Below are 26,151 nucleotides of genomic sequence, written 5' to 3' on the forward strand. Positions count from 1 at the left end.
GCAAATACCACGTTCGTATCCCAAAGCCAGGCCACCTGTCTTGGTCTCTCCTGGGAGTTCCAGGCTCATTTCAATCTCTCACTTAAAATCTAAAAGGCACCTCTGGCCGGGCACCGTGACTCACACCTGTAAGCCCAGCACTTTGGGAGGCTGAGGTGGGTGGATCACAAGGTCAGGGGAGATCGAGACCATCCTGGCTAACATGGTGAAACCCCGTCTCTACTAAAAATACAAAAAATTGGCCAGGCATGGTGGCGGGTGCCTGTAGTCCCAGCTACTCAGGAGGCTGAGGCAGGAGAATGGCATGAACCGGGGAGGTGGAGCTTGCAGTGAGCCGAGATCGCGCCACTGCACTCCAGCCTGGGCGACAGAGCAAGACTCCATCTCAAATAAAAAAAAGTGCAAGACAGGGGCTGGGTGCAGTGGCTCATGTCTGCAATCCCAGCACTTTGGGAGGCCGACGTGGGAGGATTGCTTGAGGCCAATGCTTCAAGAGCGACCTGGGCAACATAATGAGGCCCTATATCTATAAAAAATAAAAGTAAATAGTCAGGCCGGGTGGTGTGCACCTGTAGTCCTAGCCACTTAGGAGGCTGAGGCAGGAGGATGAATTGGGCCTAGGAGTTGGAGGCTGCAGTGAGCTATGATTGCACCACTGCACTCCACCCTGGGCAACAGAATGAGACCCTGTCTCCTGAAAGCAACAACAAAAATGCAAGAGAGTTTTTACCCCCTGCTGAAAGTCTTCCCATAGGCTGTGTGCCAGACTCCTCGTCCAGGCCTGGATAAAGACCCGACATTGGTGGTTCTCAACCCCAGATGCATATTTTTTCTTTCTTTCTTTTCTTGTTTCTTTCTTTTCTTTCTTTCTTCCTTCCTTCCTTCCTTCCTTCCTTCCTTCCTTCCTTCCTTCCTTCCTTCCTTCCTTCCTTCCTTCCTTCCTTCCTTCCCTCCCTCCCTCCCTCCCTCCCTCCCTTTCTTCCTTCCTTCTTTCTTTCCTTCCTTCTTTCTTTCTTTCTTTCTTTCTTTCTTTCTTTCTTTCTTTCTTTCTTTCTTTCTTTCATTGTGATAAGGTCACTCAACATGAGATCCACCCTCTTTACAGTTTTTAAGTGTACAGTATGGTACTACTAACTATAGGCACCATGTTGTACAGCAGATCTCCATGACTTCATCATCTTGCATTACTGAAACTTTACACCCGTTGAACAGCAACGCCCCATTTCCTCCTCCCTTAGCCCAGATGTATGTTCACATCCCCTGAGGAGCCTTAAAAATAAGGATGCCTGTGCTCCATCCCCAGAGATTCTGATTTAACTGGTCTGGGGGCAGTTAAACCGGGTGGATGGGTTAGAACCACCATCCTTCCTGGTCTCCCCTGCTGCCTCATGACCTCATCTCCTCCATGCTGTCCCGTGACCACCCTGCTCCAGCCACACCAGTCCCCATCTGATTCTGGAACACGTCAGCTCCTTCCTGCTATTCCCTTCGTCCAGGTGCCCTGTCCTCACGGGGTTTCCTGGTGAATTTCCACAGTGCTCACAGGTTTCCTTCTCTGGGGAATTTTCCCCCTGCCCTCCTTCTCATCTCCATGGTTCTCAGGACTCAACTCCATCCTAACACTCCCCACTCTGTAATGGAGTCATTGATTTTTCTCCTCTGCTCCCCTCACCAGACAGGGAGCTCCTTCACCGAAAGGATGTCATTGCATACAGGTCAGCACAGAGGACTTTTAGGGCAGGTCAACTGCTCTGCATGGTACTATCATGGTGGGTACATGCCATTATGCATTTGTCCAAACCTATACAACATACAACATCAAGAGTGAACCCTAATGTAAACTATGGACTTTGGGTGATCATGATGTAGGTTCATGGATTGTTAGCGATCGCCAGTGTTTTGTTTTGTTTTGTTTTGAGACCGATTTTTGCTTTTGTTGCCCAGGCTGGAGTGCAATGGCACGATCTTGGCTCACCACACCCTCTGTCTCCCGGGTTCAAGTGATTCTCCTGCCTCAGCCTCCCAAGTAGGTGGGATTACAGGCATGTGCCACCATGCCCGTATAATTTTGTAGTTTTAATAGAGACAAAGTTTCTCCATGTTGGTCAGGCTGGTCTTAAACCCCCAACCTCAGGTGATCCTCCCATCTCGGCCTCCCAAAGTGCTGGGATTACAGGCATGAGCCACCATGCCCAGCCATGATTGTCAGTGTTAAGTTCGTCAGTTATAACAAACATACCACTCTGGTGCCAGATGTTGATAGTGGAGGAGACTTGGGGCAGGCAGCAAGTATACGGAAATGCTCTGTACTCTGCTGTCTTTTGCTATGAATGTAAAATGCTCCAAAAAATAAAACCTTTTTTTTTTTTAAGTTAAAAAAAAAAAAAAGGGATTTGATTGCATAAACTTTTTGATCTGCACTGCCTGAATGAAACCTATTGCCTAAAATGTGCTAAGCACATGCTGAATGAATGAATGAATGAATGATCTCATAGATGCACAGAAAGGAGAGGTATAACTCTTCAGTGGTCTAAAGCCTTTACTTTTATTGATGTGGCTTAAGATGATATTAACTGTCTTAACTCTCATACTGTGGCTTGACATTCTATTATTAGCTTAAAATTTAGATTAAAATTAGCTTCAAAACTAGCTAAAACTCCTCTTGATCTTTTCCCCTCATGAACCTCTGACATGCCAGATCTTCCCCCTTCTGTATGTGTGCAACTGATTTAGAACCTAAATATAGAACTTTAGATTAATCCCTATTAAATTTAAATTTCTCAATGCAGGCACATCCTTTTGATTTGCCAAAATTAACTGTTTTGTGTTACCCATCAAATTAGCTATTCCCTGAAACTTTGACCTAAAATTTGGTGAGCATGCTATCCATAAAGATATTGAACAAGCTAACCGGGTGTGGTGGCTTGCACCTGTAATCCCAACACTTTGGGAGGCCGAGGCAGGCAGATCACCTGAGGTCAGGAGTTCGAGATCAGCCTGGCCAATATGGTGAAACCCTGTCTCTACAAAAAATACAAAAATTAGCCAGGTGTGGTGGCATGCACCTGTAATCCCAGCTACTCAGGAGGCTGAGGCAGGAGAATCACTTGAAGCCAGGAGGCGGAGGTTGCAATGAGCCAAGATCATGCCACTGCACTCCAGCCTGGGTGATAGAGCAAGACTCTGTCTCAAAAAAAAAAAAAAAAAAAAAAAAAAAAAAGGTATAAACAAGGTGAGGCACTCAGGCCAGAATCTTGTGGCATGTCACCAGGGACCAACTTTAGATTGGTACTAATTCATTTGTCACCTCTTCAGGAATGATTTCTTAACAAGTCACAAACCCCCAACTAACACAACAGTCATTGAAGCAACATCTCTCCCCCTTGGCCAAAAGGTTACAATTGACTTGTTCTAAGGCCTGGCTCAACCAAGCTGTACTGTGCTTACTGACAGCATCTTCCTGGTCCAAGGGGTCAGTGCATTTCCCAACAAAGAAATCTGAGTGGTCAGGCATGATTTGTTTCCGGTGAATCTATGCTGACTCCTAATGTGCACTGTTTTCTTTTCTATATTGTCTCAGACCATCTGCTTATTAAACTGTTTTTGAATTTCGATGTTTTGATGAGGACTGATATTACACTTACCAGCCTAAATTTGGGAATCCACATTTTCCTTCCCTATTTCTGGAAATGATTTCGTGATGGCAAATCTAAGCTCTTTCTGGACCTTGGAGGTGTAATTTATCTAGCAAACTCCACTCATTTAAAGCAACGGCCTGTTTATGGATTGCAGAAGGGTTTTTGTAAGAAAGGGCAGAGCAAGTAATAGTCCATAGAGGCCTACAAGGTCTGAGCAGGTCTGAGACACTACAAGCAGATCAGCAGGAGACCATGAGGGCTGTGGGGCAGGCAGGGCCCAGAGCCTCAAAGGCCTTGAATAACACACTGGGGAGAGGGGTCTCTGTCCTGAGATACTGGGGAATCACTGCAGGGCTTCAAACAGGAAAACAATATGATCCTATTTAGATTTTAGAAAAATCATCCCATGAAGGAAAGATTCACATTTTTGTAGATGGTGAGATTATAAGAGGGGAACCTGTTAGTAGATGTTTGCAATAACAACCTAGAGACATCTATAACAATCAAGGGCCTCACTTAACTCACCTATCTTGGCTTTTAATTTATGTTTATGATTCTTTTTTTCTTTTTTCTTTTTTTTTTTTTTTTTTTTTTTTTGAGACGGAGTCTCGCTCTGTCGCCCAGGCTGGAGTGCAGTGGCCGGATCTCAGCTCACTGCAAGCTCCGCCTCCCGGGTCCACGCCATTCTCCTGCCTCAACCTCCCGAGTAGCTGGGACTACAGGCGCCCGCCATCTCGCCTGGCTAATTTTTTGTATTTTTTAAGTGGAGACGGGGTTTCACTGTGTTAGCCAGGATGGTCTCGACCTCCTGACCTTGTGATCCGCCTGCCTCGGCCTCCCAAAGTGCTGGGATTACAGGCTTGAGCCACCGCGCCCGGCCATGATTCTTTTTTTCTACACCACTAAAATGTTGAGCTTTTAATTACGCTCTTCCTTTCCTGAAATGCAATTGCTTGTATCCTCTGACTTTTCCAGGGCCGCTCATAATTTCAAGGCCCAGGTCAAGTCTTATCTATATTGTTAAGATAAGAGTTGATAAGAGTTGATAAGAGATGGGGTGGCATCACTCTGTCCACCTACCAAACCTCCACCTCCATCCATTCATCCATCCATCCATCCACCTACCCAATCTCTATCCATCCATCCATCATCCATCTACCCACCCACCCAACCTCTGTCCACCTATCCATTCATCTACCTACTCAACCTCTATCCATTCATTCATCCATCCATCTATCCATTCACCTAAACAATGTCTATCTATCCATCCATCCACCTACCTACCTAACCTTTATCCATCCATTCATCCATTCATGCATCCATCCACCTACCCAACCTCTATCCATTCATTCATCCATCTATCCACCCACCTACCCAACTTCCACCCATTCATCACTCCATCCATCTATCCATGCATCCATCCATCCACCTATCCAACTTCCATCCCTCTACCCACCCATCTACCCAATCTCTATCCATCCATCCATCCATCCATCCATCCATCCCTCCATCTATCTATTCATCCATCCATCCACCACCCACCCACCTATTCAACCTCCATCTATCCCTCTATCCATTCACCTACTCACCTCTATTCACCCATTCACCCATCTCTTCCTTCATTCTTTATTCATTCATGCATTTCTTCATGCCTTCATTAATTCTACATTTACTGAGGGCCCTTAATGTTCTGGGCTCAGTGCTGAGAATATAAGAAGACACATTTCTGCTCTCCAGGAACTCATGGTCTAAGAGGGAAAAAAGACTCATAAATAATAATGAGGGCACTAATTGAGGTTTGACTGAGTGTGGCAGCAGCATGGCAGGACTGACTAACTCAGTCTGGGGGAGGTAGAGCAAGCCTTTAGGCAGAGGTGACATCTGAGCTGGGCCTTGAAGTAGGTGGAGTTGCCTCACTGAGAAGAGGAGGGTGCTCCCAATTTCCACATCAATTTGAGTCTAAAAAGCCCACTTGGAGTTGACAAAACCATTGAGTACTGCTCTCTCATTATTTCCTATATGTTGGCCCTGTCTTTCCAACTGGGCAGCAGAAAAACCACATTTTAAATCCCTAACATGTACTCATCAGATTTGATTTGATTTGATTTTTATTTATTGTATTTCATTAGTAGCCACAGTGCTGAGAGCAGTGCGGGTCAAACAGTCAATCCTAACAGCTTCCTGTTAAGTCTGATGCCCACTGGTGGCTTTTCTCCTTCAAGGTCTTTGAAGCGATAACCACACAGGCAGCTCATTCTCCTGGCCAGGCCCTGTCCTACCTTTTGGGAGTGACATATGTTTTGTACCATCGAAGGCTCGAATTTCTAAGCTTCCTATGGAGGACTGAGGGTGCTAAAGGATGGAAGGAGGAGAGAGCCAGCATATACATAGCAACTACTAAGCGCCAGGTGCTACGTGCTGGGTGTTTCACAAATGTTATCTCGTTAAATCCTCAACATTCCTGTGAGGTCGACGTTAGTTTCCTCTCATACAGACAAGGAAACAGATTCAGGGAGGTAAACAATTTGCTCATAGTAAGTCAGAGAATCAATCTCCTGCGTCCACACTGCACTTGGAGCCCCAGTCCAGGGCTATGCATGGCTGAGGCAGGTGTGGCTAGAGGTAGAGGGGCCACCAGTCTCAAACCAAACTGCTTACACCAGCACCACCACCTCTTAGCCCCCACACATGGCCCCAATATCAGCTGTCACCTGGGCAGGCCCTAGGTAGTGGGTGTGGAACCCACTTAGACTCTGGAGTAGTAATATGGCCTCATGAGTAGGCATGTAGGTTTTGGGCTCCAATCTCAGGCAACCACTTGTTAGCTGTGACACCTTGGGCAAGTTGCTTACCCACTCTGGGCCTCAATTTCTTATCTCCATTACCTCCCTCTTTTATGAGGACTACATGAGGTGCTTATGTAAAGCACAGCACTTGGCATTACTTGCCAAGTGCATCAATGATGTTTTTTCTTATTTTCCTTCTTCTTCTTCCCTCTCTCCTTTTCCTCCTCCTTTTAATTCTCTCTTCATTAGTTATTGTTGTTGTTAATATGTTCTACGGATATGAGCTATAGGAAGAGTGTCTGTGGCCAGGAGAGACAATATGGCAGGTGGAGACACTGTTGGAGATGCCAAGGGGCACACCTTACAGGTCACCTGCACCAGCCTTCTACCCAGTGTGAAAATTCTCTGGGTCACCCATGGATAATTACTGTCATTCAAAAAAGCCTGCTCCTCAGTGGAATATATGCGCAGTTCTTGAGCAGTTCAAATTCTTAGAAAGTTCTATCTCATAAGGGACCAAAATGTGCTTCCCTGGAAACTTCCCCCACTGGTCCTGATTCGGCCTAGTGAAGTCCGGCAAGATCTCTTCTGTTTTCCAATGAGATTTCCTTAACTCTTTAAAGGCCATTCCTTCTCATGCGTCTGTAGTTGTTCCAATAGGCTAGCCTTTCCTACTTCTTTCCGCTGCTGCTGACCTGATGTGGTTTCTACCAAACCTGACCATTCAGGTTGCTTTCCTATGCTGGTCACTATCCCTCTTAAATTACTGCGGCCAGAACAGAAGACATTATTCCAGTGTGGCATAAACAATGCAAACAGATAGAACTTTCTAAGACCGAGGAAGGATCATCATGCTTCAAAGATGCTGCCTGCCCTCGCCCTCTCCTCTCCCCGCTCCCCAACCCCATTGCTTCCTAAGAGCGTCTGTTCAGGGGTGAGTGTCTGAGGCCCAGAGGACAGTGACAAGCCCAGGTTCCTCATGTCAGGGCAAGGGTGGATTTGGGTTTCTGGTCTTATACATTTTCTGGGTTTGCCCATGAAGGAGTGCCAGGAGCCACCAGCTACCCCCTCAGAGCTGAGTTCAGAGTTGGGTGAGCAAGACACCCTTTGGGGTGTCTCATGGAGGTCTGGTGTGTGTGTGTGTGTGTGTGTGTGTGTGTCAGAGAGAGAGAGAGAGACAGACACACAGAGAGAGAGAAAGAGAAAGAGAAAGAAAGAGTGAGTTTTCTGCCTGATCCAGGAATTCTCCTGGATGGCAGAATTGGTTTCCATAACGACTTTCTGATATAAACATATTTGATAAAAATAAGTTAACAGCGGAGCTGTGGTGGAGCACAGAATCTCAGAGTGCTGAGAGAGAGAGAGAGAGAGAGAGAGAGAGAGAGAGAGAGAGAGAGAGAGAGAGAGAGAAACCTCCTAGAAGAACAGCATTTTCTTTCTCTTTCACCCCACCTAGTCAGCCTCTCTATACACGCTTGCCATAAACCAACGAAAAAGCTTTGTTTACAATATTCCTGTATATACTGGCTCCCTTCCTGCATGTATACCTTATTCATATCCGCAGTCTCTCTTTCTCTCTCTCTCTCTTTCTCCTTAGTTACCTGAAGCACTACAGTATGTATGGGATAATATGATAAATTCATTTCCAATTCACTGCATTATCCCTTGAATATTTTAATGACTCATTGAATGAAGTGAAAAAAAGCTATTTCAAATGAACAATTATGCTGCATTAGTCTAAGGGCTGATTATATTTAAACACTGCTCACATGGATAACAGGACACAGCGACCTCAGCATACGAGAGCTAATTTGGCTCTTATCTCCAAATAATTTCACATCGCAAATTACCATGAAAACCTAAAGGGCTTTAAAAACATTCATCAAAAGATAATATTCCACTTTGTAGCAACATTTTATTTAAATTATTTTGAATGGGAGCAAAAGCATCTCTGGGGCGGGACAATGACAGCAGAGTGGGACTGTGAGTGATAAGGAGATGGCAGGGGCACTGGCTTCTGTTAAAAATAGAGGTGGGAAGTGTTAGAGAGGAAGGGGCTGCAGCCCCAAATGTGGGCAGTGCACCATAGGCCTGGCTGTCACTTGCAGCCCAGCATCACACCTGGGCTGTGGCCTGGGATGACTCCAGGGAGCCTGCTCTGGTCCAGGAGGTCACAGGAGATCCCTGGAGATGGAATGATGGGACTGACTGAACCCTTCCAGGCCCCAACATGCTTTGGTTTCCACAAAAGCCAGCTGGGGTCATGTTAGGTCCTCCAGGCTGGGCCTGGACTCATCTAGTTTCAAAGGGCAAAAGGATGAGCTGTGTTGGGCACTGTCTAGAATCTTTACTTTGCAAAACATGAGTCCAATTGTCTAAGGGAATTTGCTAAATCACAAGTAGCTGCTATGGTCAGATGTCAAAGTTGGGGGTTGTTGGGGAGATAATTACATTTACCAAGGTCCTACTATTCTGTGTTAGAAGCCTTAATCTCATTGAACACTGGGAAATAGATATATTAACATGCCCATTTTAATGATGAAGAAACTGAGCCTCAGAGGCTTCTCCTCTTTGCATATGTAATTTCCTTTTTCCTTGTCTCCACTCTGAAGAGTGAGGATTTCTGTCAGTTTCACAGAGGCGCAGTTGCACTCTCAGAGAGGTCAAACAACTAGCGCAGTGGTGGAACTGATCACTCAGGCACAAGTGTCCTGGCACGTGCTACCCACATAACTAGAAAGCAGGGAGCTGTAGTTCTTGCCCTGTTTATTGGATTTCCCATTATCTCATTTACCTAATGCACTTAGAGGTCCTTCCCACCTGGAAGAGGCAGAGCCTGGAACCTCCTCTCGTTCATCTGACCTAAAGTCCAAGCTCTTTCCCTTTCCCTTCAGGGTGGCCACATACAAGTGTGGTTAATAACCACCTGGTTTATGGCCACCTCTGTGCTGTCTCCATCAGCAAGCACTCTTTATGGCCCATAGATCTGAACCTATGTGTTAGGGAGCCTAAGCCATGCCTTTTAGCTGCTTATTACTTAAAATGGATCCTCACAGTACAGGTCAAAGCATGCATGGAAATTCCACAAATATCAGTGGCAAAACTGCAAATACAGCTCTAAAGAAAGAAGTCATTATTAATCCCATTTCCTTGGTTTGACCTCTTCATCTGAACTTGCAGGCCTGATAAAGATTGTTTATTCTGTTTATTATTATTAGCGGGCTTCTGGATATATAGAAAATGAGATTATATCATTATTTTTATATCGATATATTTAAATTTCTACAGACTCTGCCACTCCATTGATTAGGAACAAGGATACACGTGCCGCTTCCTATAGTGCCTCTCTCTAGGGAGGCTTCTCCTCTTTGCATATGTAATTTCCTTTTTCCTTGTCTCCACCCTGAAGAGTGATGATTTCTGTCAGTTTCACAGAGGCGAAGTTGCAGACTCCGAGAGGTCAAATAACTCTCTCAGCAGTGGAACCGATCACTCAAGCACAAGTGTCCTGCCACGTGCTACCCACATAACTAGAAAGCAGGGAGCTATAATTCTTGCCCTGTTTATTGGATTTCCCATTATCTTATTCACCTAATGCACTCCGAAGCCCTTAGGAAAAAAACCTCTAATTATGGAAAAATTTAACCTTACAGAAAAGTAGACAAAATAATGACCCTTTAGAGACCCTTTTAATTCAACCCAGAAATGGTTGCATTTACAGTTGCCAAAGGTTGAGGGCACTGAATGAAAGGGAACCATGAACTTGCCAGTTTCCTTTTCTTTCTTAAAACAAAAAAGATATTCAGGGAAAATTTTAGAATCATTGATGGTTTCTAGGAAGATTTTCTTTTTTGGAAGTAAAAAGGTACTCTTGTCTCCTTAATTGTTCTTAGTGTTCTTTGTCACCAGTCATGATATTCTTTGTGGAAAGCATTAATATACCATCTTCCTGTGTTCAATATTCCCATGAACAATAAAAAGTCTAATGAAAATATCTGCATGAAAAGCCCTGAACACTAATTTCAGAGACAAATAAAAGATGAACCAATAAGTGTTTCTTTGAAAATGAATCATGCAAATTAATTGATATCTTAATGAGCTTTCAGCATGAAGATTACTAGTTAGATGGAATCAGAACTGGAAATCATCTTTAAGGAAACGCTAAGGACACTGCAGTCGAGGAGAAAGATGTTATCTGTCAATGCTCAGTTAGAAATCTCTCTTGCTCAATGAGAACCTTTCAAAGAGGGAGCCAAGTGGGACAGCATGTCTTATGTATCCGTGTCTGCCTGTCCTAGCCTGGCCAGGTTTGGAGACTGGAGCCTAGTCCTGTTCCGGAGTTGATGGAAACCCACAGGTATAGGAAGTTCCACCCTAAGCCAGCCTCTGGGGGCCTCGTAATACCACCACTGAGTTGTGGATTCCTTCCTTGGTCTCTAGAATAGAAGCCCTGTGAGGGCAGAGCCTTCCTCAATTTTCTTTGCGTTTGTGATGCCAGTGCTAGCCTAGCTACCTGATTTAGAGCAATAATAAGAATATAACAGCAAGTAACAATGTAGAGCTTACTGTGTTCCGGGTATTGCTCTGAGCACTTTCCTTAAAATAACGCACTTAAGCTTCATAGCAACAGTGTGAGGTGGGCATACTACTATCTCCAGCTTATGAGTTGAGTATATTGAGACACAGAGAGGTTGAGCAACTTGCCCAAGATCACACAGCTAATAATGGTAGATTAGGAATTCAAACCACAGCAGTCTGGCTCCGGAGTCTTCGCTGTTAACCACTGTGCTATACTGAATAGTGTTCTATATCTATTTCTTGAATTAAATGAACAAAGGGGTACTATGAATGGATGCCTTGTCCCTATTGCCAGGCATCTAACTTCTAGTTTTTATTTAAGTTATCCAAAGTTCCAGAGCTTTATCCTACGCTATACTAAACCCTGCCAGCCCCTCTTTGGAATGGAGGTTGGGGGGTGCCACAGATCTTTCTTGTATTCCTAAAAACTAGCTGCTGTCCTGTTTCAACCCAGATAGGCTATCAAAAAATTGTCCCTACTGAAGGGCTCCTATGGCCATGGCCTGATGTACCATCCAGTTTGACCTGGCCCCCTAATATCAGGGTCAGCTGAAGTTCCACCAAGTCTGATTCTGTGGTCATTGTGAACCACAGGGCCATGGTCACTCTCTGTCTGCAGAGACTTTATGGCAGGCTTTCCTACTGAGGCTGCTTGGGTAATGATGGTGTTTAGGGTGTAGCATTGCAGGGTCCAAAACACTTACCTAGCGTGTTCTATTTAACAAGATAGTATTCCCTGGGGACAGTTCCCTGGAAGCATCTAGTCAGAAAAAGAACTCTGGGAGTGAGCCAGGGGGTGGTGGAGGGAACCACAGCGATGATGCCTTCCACGTTACAGAGAGGGGATAGTGGCTCCTTGTCCTAGTGGAGTTGATGGGAGAGATGTGGTTTGAACTCAGGCCACATGGTACGGCAGGAAAGGCGTGTGACTTGGGGTTAAGGGGTGTGGATTGAAGACTCACTTCTCTAACCCACTAGCTAAGAGACAGCATCATTCAACCTCTCTGGGCTCTGCTTTCCCCATCTATAAAATGAAGATTATGTCTATTTCACAAAGTGGTGTTGAGCTTCAAGAGTTTTAAAAGTGCTTTTCACTTGAAATTGCTCCACAAATGAGTGATGTTAGGAACGACCAAGCCATCCCAGCTCTATAGTCTTCCTTCAATCTGCTCAATCCCTCTGGATGCTTGTTAAGCCGGAATGCCATGTTCTCCCCAGACCGACTGAAGGGGCGGTTCTGCAGGTGGGGTAGTGCCTGGGCAGCTGCATTTTAACAAGCTCGTCTGCCAATTGGAACGCACTGAACTGTTTGAGACCCACTTAGCAGAGGCGAACACCAACACAAAGGAAGTACTCTGGGTTTGATCACAGCCTTCGCTTCCTCTGGTCGAGGTCTAGAACCTGAGACCTAAATGAATTTGGTTGACACCGTCTCTGTGGTTGGCGGAATTTGGGGGAAGGTGGGCGGGGCCAAGTGGATATTGCTGCCGCTTCCTGCTGAACACTCACGAGGGAAGCGGTGCAAATGTGACGGAAACCCAAGCCTCCTCCGGCCTAAGCGGGAAGGCCGAGGGCCGCACCCGGGCAGGTGGCACTGGTAAGCTCTGTGGCTTAGCAGCCTGGCCGGACAGCTGCCACCTGTCACCTGCCACCTGTTCTACTTCTAAGCTGGGCTGCCGAGGCTAAACTCATGTTTGGTGCACAGAGCTCCTGTGAGATGTCCCTTATGAGTATGGGGGTGAGGGGAGTGGAGGAGTGGGGGGTCTTCAGGCTTGGAAGAGAGGCAGCCTCATGGTCCCAAGTCGTCTCAATTCTGAAGTCATCCCATCCCTAGCTGCTTTCGCACTTCGGCCTCAGGACTGCCGAGCAGAGCTCCCTAACAGGAAGCCCTGTGTGCCTGGAGTGGCTGTGAATGTGACCTTCAGAGCAATACTTCTCTCTTGAGTGTTTCACCCCTGAGACTGCTGGGGAGGCCTAAGTTCAGAAAATGACAATGCTCTAGCTTTGGGGGGTGAAGGGGAGATGCCAGATCTTTCTCTTTCATGCTCACCGCTCTCCTCCCCCTTCCTGATAGCTCAAACTTCCCAGCTCTGTCCCTTTGTGTGCTTATGGTGTTTGGCCAGGGAAGTGTGTGGAGTAACAGAGGTGGCTCCAGCACTGCCCACGAAGCTGCTGCTCGGGTCTCCCTTGAGGAAGCCCCTTCCAGGGCCATAGGCAGGGCTGCCTCTAAGGATGGCTGTCCATCCGAGCTCCCTGGGAGGGGCCCTGGTCACTGGGCCACCAGCTGGTTGCAAGGGTAACTCCCCTGTCACCCCCCTACTCCCACCCAGTGGCTGTGAGAACCCTGCCTTGCTCAGGATGGTCAGAAGCTAGTTCAGATTTCAACCCCTTCTTCTACCCACAGTTCTAGAAGGAAAAACACAAACCCCTCATAGTTGCAGAATTGTCTGTTTTCCAAAGTGCTATCGTAAGTCATTGGCTCATCACGCCAATCACAGCAAGTCAGCAGCACGTTTCCCGTATTACAGAGCAAGATGAAATGTCCAGAGGAGCCGACAGAGGTCACTGAGTTGGTAGCCAGCCAAGGTCCAAACCACAGCCAAACTTTGTTTTTCTAGTTCTCAGTTCCCACTATCTTACAGGGTTGATGCCTTTGTACACTCTTTGCAAAGCCCATCTGCAGGTGTTCTAGGCACAGATTCATGACTGTTTGAGGCTAGTGTGGACTTCCCCAAAGAGTACTGCCAGGCAGTCATGAACAAAAAGATTCAATAATCAAATGCAATTGGGAAATCAGTGTATATGATATAGTGCATATTAGACTAGTAAAATCTCCAAAAGCCCTTCAGTTAGAAACAGAATGAGTTCAGTTCAACCCAGAGTATCCAAAACTTGTTTGGCAACACAGCCTTTCCCTCCCACATAATGGCACAAACAAGCCACCAGATTTGAGGACCCTCCCTGAAGAGGGTGAGCCAGGCTCCTTCACAATTATCATGATGACAAAGACACGAAGATGAGAGGCGGCCACTTGTTTCTGTACACAAAGAAAAGGAAGTTGCTGTGCCTCTCTCATGCCCCATGCCCCATCACGGGGAGGAGCTCCAGGACTTCCTGGCCGGTTCTGCCACCTGCACGTCTCAGAATCCCCTCAGTGCCCCCAAATCCAGTGGTGTGCTGAAGCCAATTGTTAACGTTTCAGAAACAGTGTGAGTCAGTTGTTAAATCATCAGGAGCTTGAAATTAAATCACCACTCCTGTGGTGGGAGTATTTATTTATACCATAAAAATCAGCAAACACTAGAAATCAGGGCTCCCCCCCTCCTCCACTTCCAGAAGGCTGGGTTACCAGCATACCACTGGCCCTGGGACACTTTTTGAAATTGTTGGAAAACTTGGGAGGGCTCTGACAGCTGAGTGCTGGGGGAGAGGGGACATGGAAGTCCTAGCTCCAACCCTCCTGGATGAGAGGTGGAAATGGCACTGAATAATAATCTTCCAGCTACAACCCCAAATGAGTCAGAGAGTGCCTCCTGGCCTGCTTACCTCAATATCTGTTACCAGCCAATGTCTCCAGAATTTCTGTGTGGGTTCTGCTCTGCTTGGGGCATCTGGATCCACCATCACCAGGATATAGGTTGCGCCCTGTAACACATGTACCAAAAAGTAATGTAGCGTCATAGCTGAAATAGGAAAATACCACGGGGCAGACCTCCTTTTCCCGCCATTCCAACTGAGAATGGCTGAGTAGCACCTGTGGCATCCTATCCAATTTATCCTTGTTCTCATGACATCCCTCTCACATCACGTTTATTCTCAGAGAAATGGCATCTGTGAAGCAGACAGCAGGACTCTTGGCTTCCCCTTTGTGAGGAAGAATAAATCTAACAAGATATATGTACCAAGCACCTGGGAGTTCCGAGCGCTGTGGTGGGTGCTGTGGAGGAATTAAGGAAACCTAAAACAGGTCTCTGATCCTCAAGAAGCATCCAGTGTAGTTGGAGTGACTTGCTTATCAATTCAACAAATATATGAGGACTTATTGTGTGCCAAGAACGGCACCCATCATGAAGAATACCAGGATTCATTCATCCCTTCAACAAGCCTTTGTTGAACACCTACTATGTACCAGGAGCTGCTGAGATGCCAGGAGGGCAACAGAGCACAAGACAGTAAGGTTCATACTTTCAGGAAACTTCTATTCTAGGTAAAAGACATAGATAATAAAAATAAATAAATAAGCAAGGGAACATGTGAGTACTGCTATGATGAAAATAAAACAGGGTGGGATGAGAGGTGGGAAGTGTTCTGGAAGGAAAAAAATAGCTGCTATGAAGGTCTTCAGGTGGGAAAAAAAAGTAGGCTTTGAGGAGCAAGGAAGAGCACCACTGTGGCCAGGGACAAGCCGGGGGAGGGTGGACATGGCAGGTGGGGGAGGGAGCAGAAGCCAGGCCACAAGGGGCTCTCTAGGCCTGGGTAGGGAGTGGGGTTTTGTTCAAGGTGCAACACAGAACTGCTTCAGGGTTTTAGGTAGGACAGTGATATGCTCTGATTTATGTTTTTAGAGGATTCTTTTGGCTGCTGAATAGAAAATGAATGATCTCCAAAGGCCAGAGAGGAGGTCAGGAGGCCAGTTAAGAGACTCGCAGTAGCATGTGAAGGATGATGGCATCTTGGACTAGGACGGCAGCAATGGAGACAGAAACAAATAAATGGGTTGGGTGAGTATTTTTAGGTAAAATCGGCAGGGTTTGCTGATGGATTCAATGGCAGGGCAGTAAGGAGGGGGATGGAGAAAGAGAAATTGAGGATGAATCCTGGGTTTCTGGCTTGAGCAACTGGGCCACTTAATGGCACAGATAAGACTTGGAGAGGAAGCTGTTTGAAGGTGAACATTCAGAGTTCTGGTTTAGACATCTTGAGTCTGAAATGCCTCTCAGAAGACAATCAGGTATGCATGTCCGAGTCTGTACTTCAGAGGAGAGATCAGGATTGGGTGAACAAATTTGGTAGTCATTGATACAGAGATGGTCTTTAAATCAGTAGAGCAGACACAGAGAAGAAAAGAGGTCTCATGGCTGAACTGTAAAACATGCTAACATTGAGAAGAGGGGAGAATCAGGGAAAGGGGACTTTGGAGCCAAAAAAGTAGGGGGAATACCTGGAGAGCAGGTATTACAAAAGCCAGGATAGAAAGCGCCTCAAGGAAGAGAAAGTGATCAGCTGTATCAAATGCTGCTAAAAGGTAGGGCCAGATGAGGACATAGATGTGACAATCCGATTTGACAACTTGGATATCACTGTTATCATGATAAGACCGGTTTCAGTGGAGTAGAAAGGACTGATGCTTGGTTGGAACAGGCTGAGCTGAGATGGGAGATGAGGAATTGGAGATAGCTATTAAAGATGATCATAAAAAGGAAGTTTTGGTAGGAAGGACAGCTGAGACATGGAGTGGCTGTAACTAAAGAGGAAAGAAGAGTCAAGATATTTTTTAGAGAGAGGGATGATGTTTGTAGACCAATGCAAATAGTCCAGTATAGAAAGGGAAATAGGGATGACTGAGAGGAGGAAGGGGATCGTCACAAGGGTAGACTTTGAGAAGTGGGGAGGGGACAGGATCCAGAGTGAAAGTGAAGGGCTAGGTCTTGGGTAGAAGCAGAGGATGTGGGTTCCGATGCAAGAGAGTTGGAAGGTGAGATAGTGAGGAATGAGGAAATTGTCTTCCAATTGCTTCTATTTTTCAATGAGTTAGAGGCAAGTTCATCAGGGGAAGAGGGACTGTAGGAAGTTTTTGGACACAGAAAAAGGTGTGAGATCATCATTTAAGAGAATGAGAAAATGAATATACCATAGATGTGTAGTAGGTTACTAGATAGTATTACATTTCATAGTTGTGTGCTTTTTAACTGTTCAAGTACACGTGCTGAATATGTGGTAGTTGGGTTTAACTTGGATAGGGACTTAGGCGTGAGTATGATGGAAGAGAGGGAATTGAGAGAGAAAGAAGTGAGTAAGATGAATGGAGTAAATGGAGAAGGGTCCTGGCCCTCCCCTTAACAGGGAGAGGCAGGCACACCCTGTTGTTCTAAATGCTTTCTGGTGTTCTAAATGCTTAAGTAGAGGAGCATTTATCAAGCATGGACGGGACAGGGAAAAGGGAGATTAAATCTCTCTACCCCAGTAGTCCAGGAAGGCTGCAGAGTTGTCTTTTGAGCTTAATCTCAAAGGCTGAGCAGGTAAAGTATCAGGAAAAGCACTTGCTAGGTACAGGTAAGGGTGTGTGCAAAGGCAGTGGGGGGTGTTTGGGGAATGGCTGGGCCATAAGGCATCTGGAAAGAAATAGTAGGTGACAAAGCTGAAATGGGTATTGGGACCAGGGAACAGAAAGCTCTGCATGTCATAAGTTGCTTAGAATTTATTATGCAACAGGACCCACTGAAATTGTTTGAACAGGCAACTCATATCATCAAATGTGTGCTTTGGGGCTGGGCATGGTGGCTCACATCTGTCATCCCAACACTTTGGGAGGCTGAGATGGACTGATTGCTTGAACCCAGGAGTTCAAGACCCACCTGGGCAACTGGCAAAACCTTGTCTCTACAAAAAATACAAAAGCTAGCCAGGCATGGTAGCCCATGCCTATGGTTCCAGCTACTAGGGAGGCTGAAGTGGAAGGATTTCTTGAGCCCAGGAGGCTGCAGTGAGCTATGACTGCACCACTGTACTCCAGCTTGGATGACAGAGTGAGACGCCATCTCAACAAACAAAAAATAACACATGGGCTTTGGGAAGGCACATGATGAGACATGGTGAGGATAGAATAAAGGATGAAAAGCAGAGCAAAAAATCCAAACAAACCCTGAAAACTGCAATACTCTGGAGAAAGACCACAGGGATTTCCATTCAAATAGTAGTAATAGAAAGGAGAGACATGTGTACTGCAAAACTCACAGCGTGAGGTGACCAGGTAAGGCAGATGTGGGAGAGGAAGAAGCCAGGATGACTCTGAGATTCCGTCTTGGGCAGCTTGGTGATAATGGAGCCATGGATATTAGGGGTAGCAAAGTCAGGGGACAGTGAGGCAGTGAGTTTGGTGTTGAAACCTACAGGGAGAGATGCCCTTTAAATGAGGTTGGAGCTCTCTCAAGACTTGGCAGATGGGCTGCGGACATGGAGAGGGACAAATCTATAGATTCATGGATTGTCCAGGGAGAATATGTAGAGTGAAAATGAAAGAAAGACTGTGGTGGAACTTCAGTACTCAAAGGGGGACAAAGAAGGGAGAAAGAAGCTGAGGAGAAGAGAGTTCGGCAGAGAGCCAGGGGAGTTAGTGTCATGGATGCCAAGAGAGAAATGAAGGAAGGGATAAAGGTTGTGTCAGTATCACAGTCATCAAGGCAGATGAGGGCCACAAAGTGATTGTTGGTTGTGACAATGAGGGGATCGTGGACACCTTAAGATGAGTAGTTAGAGGTAAAAATATTGACTGTTGGATTTTAAGACCCAGAAGAAGCCATAAACCACATACTAGAGGATACAGGAACCTAAATCAGAGAATGAGAAGATAAACCCAAGAAAATCTCCAAGGACTCAAAAGAAAAGAAAATAGTAAGTGAAAAAAAGGAATATATACTAAAGTGTGTGTGTGTCTGTAAAATCCCAATAGAATCCCATAAAGAGAAAACTGTACATAGTATCTGATACATCCAAGAAAGTAATAAGAAAATAAAAAGAAATAAAGTGTAAATATGGTAAAAGAAGAAATGAAGAAATAAATAAAGTCATATACCCTCTCTCTTTTCCTTTCTTCTTCTTGTTTTTGTTTTGTTTTGCAAATGACATGATTGTCTACATGAGAAATTAAAAAAAAATCAACTGGAAACAAAGTAATATTCTGTAAACTATTACAAATTGTACACAAAACTAGTACTTTCTACATATTAATAATAGTCCTAAAGTACACATTTAAGATCCCATTAACAATGGTAACAAAACATGTAAAATAAGTAAGAATGAACTTGATGGCAAATGCAAGATTATACAAAGAAAACAAAAACATTATTGATGCACATAAGAAGGAAACTTGAATAGATAGAAAAAGAAATACAATGCTTTTAAATTGAAATAATCATTTTGCAAAAATGTCAATAAACCTTCAATTAATTTTTTAATCTAGCACAATTCCAATCAAAGTCCTAAATATTCTGTGAACATCACAGAATAATTCTAAAGGTCATAATAAATGTAAAAAACAAGTAAATACAAGAAAAATAATTATCCAAGGCAATATTGTAAAAGATAAAATAGGGATGGTATTAATTTTGGAGATATTAATGTATCTTATTAAGCTACAATGATTAGGACAATATGGTGTTGATTAATAAAGTAAAGGAATCAAAATAGAAAATCCAGAGAGAAAGTCAGGTTTTCAATATATGTATATTTACTATATGATAGTTATCATTTAAAATGTTATTTAATATATGACATAGTTATTTCAGATCAGTGGGGAAAAATAGATTATTTTATAAATGTTATTGGGAAAACTGGCTCACTATGTGGAATAAATAAACTTAGGTCCCTATTTCTTTCAGACACCAGAAAACTTCCTTATTTAAATATGAAAATGAAAAACAAGCTTTAAAACTGGTTTAATAACGTAATATTAAATTTATGCAATAGAACACTCAGAGTTAGATCCTTATATACTCATATAAGAAATTATCTAAAATATACTAGTATGTGAAATAAGTAAGTTACAGAATAATGTGCATGATGTCTCAAATGTGCAGGAAAACTTTATATATCTAACTATATATATATATCTTTATAGATATATTTGCATATGCATAGAAAATGTCTGAAAAAATACACACCAAACTGTTAACAGTAAATGTCATGAAGGGAAGATTGATATATCTAACTAGATATAATTTCGACTCTTTTATATGGCAAAAAAAGTCCAAAATAAAATTCAAAGACAATAAACTGAGGGCAAATATTTGCAATATCTATGAAAAAATGTGAATATCTTTAATATACAAAGTACTTTTTAAATCCATAAGAAAAAGACTAATAACTCAATAGAAAAATGGATGAACAGCATGAGTAGGTAACACATAAAATAAAAAACACAAATGATCAAAAGCCATTTGAACAAGTTTACTAGTCATGAAAGGTAAGCAAAGAATAAAATAAGATCCAATCTTTGACCATAAAATTAACAAAAGTTTTAATGTTCATCTCCAGAGTTTTTAAGGTATGTAGAAACAATGGGTAGATTGCCAAATCCTGTGAATTCTCTGTCATCGTCTATTTTTTAAAAGAGGAGAGAAGACCAAAACCACATATTGTACACATGTATATGACTCTATGGGAAGAAAACTAGAAAAATAGAAAGTTAAATGCTGACTGATGATCTCTAAATGATGGGATAATGAGGAACTTTATTTTCTTCTTTGTGATTTTTTGCATTTCCTGAAGTTTCTCCAATAAAATGCATTGCTTTTATACTTAGACAAAAAGATTTGCACTCAAGGAAAAAAAAGTCACGGTGAGAAGTCCCAGAACCCTCATTCTTCTCCTATTTGAACAATAGCCAGGGGAAGTCTTCTCAGTGGCAGACGGCTCTCCCTTGCTGCTCTGATGTTCCCTGTGGCCCCTCCTTCCTGTCCCTAACCCTACACTGCTGCCTGATTCTTTAGGACAGCACTCCCCAACCTTTTTGGCACCAGGAACTGGTTTCGTGGGACAATTTTTCCACAGATGAGGGTGGGGGGGGGATAGTTTCAGGATGATTCAAGCACATTACATTTATTGTACACTTTATTTTTATTATTACATTATAATCGATAATGAAATAATCATAAACTCACTGTAATGTCGAATCAGTGGGAGCCCTGAGCTTGTTTTCCTGCAACTAGATGGTCCCCATCTGTGGGTGATGGGAGACAGTGACAGATCATCAGGCATTAGATTCTCATAAGGAGCATGCAACCTAGATTCCTTGCATGTGCAGTTCACAGTAGGGTTTGTGCTCATGTGAGACTCTAATGCCACAGCCAAACTGACAGGAGGTGGAGCCCAGGTGGTAACAGGAACAATGGGGAGTGGCTGTAAATAGAGATAGAGACTGTTTTATACTTCTGTAGGGGTATAGACCTAGTAAAATGCTATCCTTTAATAGGTGCCCATGAATTCTTATTATACCATGGATTGGTGGGTCTTAGCTAAGTCCTCTTTTCTGGCTTTCTCCTAAAAGATGAGGGTGCTGAGCCAGGTAATCTACTTGCCCTCGGCTTCTAACATCTATTTGGTGGATTCTGAGCTATCTAGACACACTGTAAAAATAAGACTGCTTATATGATCCAGCAATCACACTTTGGGGGATAGAAATCCGGGTGTTACTGCAGCACTATTCATAATAGCCAGGATGAGGAAACAACAGGATGTCTATCAACAGATGAATAGATAAAGAAAATGTAGTATATCCATACAAAGGAACACTATTCAGCTTTAAAAAGGAAATACTGCAGTTGGTGACAACATGGATAAACCTCGAGGTTATTATGGTAAGTGAAACGCGCCAGTCACTGAAGGACAAATATTGTGTGATTCCACTTACATGATGTATCTAAAATAGTCAAACACACAGGAGCAGAGAGGAATGGTGGTTGCCAGGGATAGAGTGGGATGGGGAGGGGCATGGGGAGTTGCTAATTGATGAGTATAGACTTTCAGTAATGAAAGAAATTCTAGAAAGCTTGGTGTACAATATTGTGTCCATAGTGAACAATATCATATTGTACACTCAAAAATCTTTTGAATAGATCTCAAGGTAAGTGCTCTTATTGCAATAAACCAAAATGAAAATAAACTAATCCCACTTGAAGAAGGCAGGATGAAATCTGAGTTCTTTCCAAAGACACTGCACATCTAGAAGCATGACCGCACACTCTGCTGGCAAGGCTGCGGGGAAACTGAGGCTGCATGCATTGCTATAGGAATGCACAATATGAGTGATGTGCCTTTTGACTCAGTGATCCCATTTCTGTGATTTTTCCAACTAAAGATATCTGCACACTTATGAAATGACTTGTATATAAGGTTATTCATTTCAGCCCTGTCTGTCACCGTAGAAACTAAGTGAAAATTGTTGGAAATAACTCAAGGGTCCATCAGCTGGGGATTGGTTGATAAATAATGATAAGTACTCACAGTGGAAAACTTCGTAACTGTAAAAAACAATGATGATCTCTAAAATCTGATATGAAAAGCTCTCCAGGATAACTTTAGTGTAAAAAGCAAGGTACAGAACAGCATATCTATTACTTTACTTTTATATAAGAAGGAGAAAATAAGATATTTATTCACATTTGCTTGTATTTGCATAAGCAAACTCTCGAAGGGTGCTTAAAAAACTAACAGGCTGTGGGTGGTGGTATTGATATGGGTAGATGAGATAGATACATCTATATGTGTGCTCTATCATACTGATTTTTAAAGCCATGTGAATACATATTACCTGATAAAAATAAACCAAACTTATAAAATAATGTGGAATGTGCAGCAGTCACATAATATTTTGGAGGTGTATCATCGTTATCCTGGAGATATCAGTCTCTAGTGCGCTTTCACTGATGCTGAGAGGTAAAGAGGGATGGCCTTGTCCCTTTGCAGCAAGGAGAGCTCGGGGAATCCTCATTCTACTTTTGAAGGTTATTTGGGGGAAGGGCAACTGCTGGAATAGGACCCTGGGCACTATGGAGCAGGGCATGAGCAAGGTGCAGGAAGCCACACTAACAAATCAAAGTACTTTGGGATGATGATGATGACACAGAAGCAGAATTAGATCTGGATTTGTCTAGATAAAGTTTTAAAAAACAGCTACACGGAGGCATAGTTTACATATAATAAACTGCACCCCTTTTAGGTATACATTTCAATGATTTTTTAAAAAATTTACAAAGTTGCGCCACTGTCACCATAATCTAAATTTAGAACATTTTTATCACCCCAGAAAGGAATCTTGTACCATGTGTGCAGTCATTCCCTATTCCCCCCGCCAGCTCCAGGCAACCATGAATCTACTTCCTGTCTCTGTAACCTCCTTTTTGCCCTTCCTGGACATTTAATATAAATGGAATCATAATGCTTGTGTTTTTTTGTGTGCTGGCATCTTTTACTCAGCATAATGTTTCTGAGGTTCATCCATGCTGTACATGTATCAGTACTTAATTCCTTTTTATTGTTGAATAATATTTCGTTGTATGGAGAGAGACCACATTTGTTTATCCAGTTGATGGACATTTGGTTTATTTCCACTTTGGCTATTGTGAATGATGCTGCTGTGAACATTTGCTGTAAGTCTCTGTGCAAATACTTGTTTTCAATTCTCTTGGTTAGATGTCTAGAGTGGAACTGCTGGGTCATACTGTAAATTTATGTTTAATATTTTAAGAAACTACCAAACTGTTTTTCAAAGCGGTTGCCCCATTTTACAATCCCACCAGCAGTGTATGAAGGTTCTAGTTTCTCCACATCTTTGTCAACACTTCTAATTGTCTGTCTTTTGATTGTGGCCATGCTAGCGGGTGTAAACTGGTATCTCATGTTTTTAATTTGCATTTCCCTAAGGACTAGTGATGTTGAGTTTCTTTTTGTGTCCTTATTGACTATTTGTATATCTTTGGTGAAATGTCTATGTCAGTTTCTTGCCCATTTACAAATTGGATTATGTATCTTCTAAAATTGGATTATTTATCCAGAAATAATTTTAATAGGTGTGTCCCAATTGGGAGTAAGGGAAAATGGAGGCAGCAGGGTGAGTGGAAAGCAAGATGGCAGCAAATATTTCCATAGATGGGAGAGGGGCTACCCAGTTGGAACTCTGCTCTTATCAGCTGTCAGGGCTGGACTTGCCTCATTCTTGAACTTCTGGTTTGCAGCCTCAATCCCCATCTGTACATGGGGTTGTACAAAGCCTTTTCCACTCCTGCCTTCCCAGCCATCAGTCCTCAACCACATCATTGTGCCTGAAATGTTCTTTTCTTCTTTGTCTCTGAGCCAGTCCTATTTTCCTCCTCTACCTCTAAGCCCTTCCGTTCTTTGCTCTGGAGCTGCCACTGACAACAAGCCATCTCCCCTCCATCCTCTCTCTCCAACAATTGCTCTCTACCTCTTTGTGTTCTCCTGGCTTTCCCCTGAAGATCCCTTTCCCCTCACTGCTCTCTTGTGGTATGAGTTCTCTCACATCCCATAAACTCCAGGGTCAGGAGGTTGGGTAGACACCATTGCACCCTGCTGCCTTCTCTGTGACACAGGCCATTAGTTGAATACATCCTCTTTCTGTCTTGGTTGCTGTCACCTATGACTTCTTGGTTGCTACATTCACCAAAGACAGTGGCACCTGCTCCCAGTCTCCTTCTTGTCCTTGAGTCTTGCTCTTACTCTGGTGAGTTTAGTAAACATGTGGAACACCCATCCAACACCATGGCCTCTCTGGTTCCTGGGTCTTTCAATCTCAGGCAATCTTTCCCTCTCTATCTCAACCATCAACTTCCACAGCCACACCCTGAAGCTGCTTGTCATCCACCAAACTGTTCCACCTCCAAAACTCACTAATTCCAGTCATAACCCCCTGTCTTTCCAGCTTTCTTCTTCAACTAAGTCTACTGGGAGTAGTCTTCAACCTCAATGAGGACCTCCAGGCCACTGATAACTCCTTTCTTAAAGCCCATCAGTGGGAGCCAATAATTTTGCATGGCAGTGATTTTCTTCACTTGTGTCCTAATCAACTTAAATGGCCAGAACCTGAATTCCCTTGTCCTCTGTCATTTGAACATTTTCCTGACAAAACCCCAAAGCTGGGTAAACCCAGCTTTCCTTTACTTCCGTGTATGACCTGAGCAGTGAGTGCTGTAGGAGAAAGTCACATCACAGAAGAGATCGGCCCCACCCTATAGTTTTGGCTACCAGCTTCATTACAGGCCCTGAGTGCCACTCCAAATTTCTCTGGTCAACTTGCCCTCCCACCCTTACTCATGACTTTCCAATATTTCAAACCTTCTCCAATATCCCTAAATCTCCAACCTGCAATCTCCCCTAACTCCCCTGACCCCTCTTTTATCAGGTAACATTCTCATTGATGACTTCTCAGAGGAAATTGAAGCCATCAAATAGTAAGTCCTTCAAGATCTTCTTCAAGGTTTGCAACCCCCCAGTGCATCTGCCCCCAACCTCTTCTTCTCCTCTCCCATTGTCTTAGAGAGCTGAGTGGCTCAAGCCCCAAGAAGGAAGAGATCGCTTCCTCTGTCATGCTTTGGATCCTCTCCCCATCATCAGCAATACCTTCTCTCTCTTGAATATTCCATTTTCCTTTTCCTCCTCATCATTAAAACATGACCAAGTCTCTTTCATCTTTAAAGACATCTTCCTTGGCCCCATATCCTCCCCCGCTTTTCCCCTATCCTTGTCTCCTCCCTGCTTCACAGACAAAATCCACGCAAGAACTGTCAACACCCTCAGCCTCTGTTTCCTTACTTCCCACTAACTCCTTAATCCAATCTGCCCCCATCGCTTCTGCTGCAGCCCTTGCTAAGATCACCACCAAATGTCACCAAATCCAATGGATGTTTTCCAATCCTCATCACACTTGGCATCTCAGCTGCAGTTGACATGACAGCCCGCCCCTTCTTTATAGGAATACCTTCTTCCCATGACTTCTGTGCTTCCCTCCCATTCTTCTTCAACAAGCCTTGTTTTCCCCACTGCTGGGTCCTGGGCTGTCTTTAAAAACAATTTTTTTTTAATTTTAAACAGAGTTTCACTCTTGCTGCCAGGCTGGAGTGCAGTGGTGCAATCTCAGCTCACTGCAATCTCCACCCCCCAGCTTTGAGTGATTTCCCTGCCTCAGCCTCCCAAGTAGCTAGGATTACAGGCACGCACCACCATGCCTGGCTATTTTTTTTTGTGTGTGTGTGTGTATTTTAGTAGAGATGGGGTTTCACCATGTTGGCCAGGATGGTCTCAATCTCCTGACCTCGTGATTCACCCGCCTCGGCTTCCCAAAGTGCTGGGATTACAGGCGTGAGCCACTGTACCTGGTCAGCTATCTTCTTTTATCACCCTAACCTCCGTCTCAGGAA

The 26,151-nt window shown here is 43.8% G+C and overlaps 1 protein-coding gene across 1 annotated transcript in view; it reads right to left on the reverse strand.

Annotated features, from left to right (window-relative positions):
- PEBP4 (phosphatidylethanolamine binding protein 4) overlaps positions 1-26,151 on the reverse strand; it is a 213,488-nt gene that overhangs the window by 89,537 nt on the left and 97,800 nt on the right. Inside the window, exon 4 of the mRNA XM_010365389.2 lies at positions 14,549-14,647. Coding sequence (XP_010363691.1) covers positions 14,549-14,647 — 99 coding nt within the window. The remainder of the gene's footprint in view (positions 1-14,548; positions 14,648-26,151) is intronic.

The sequence above is a fragment of the Rhinopithecus roxellana genome, chromosome 9 (assembly GCF_007565055.1).
Source record: "Rhinopithecus roxellana isolate Shanxi Qingling chromosome 9, ASM756505v1, whole genome shotgun sequence".
Lineage (NCBI taxonomy): Eukaryota > Metazoa > Chordata > Mammalia > Primates > Cercopithecidae > Rhinopithecus > Rhinopithecus roxellana.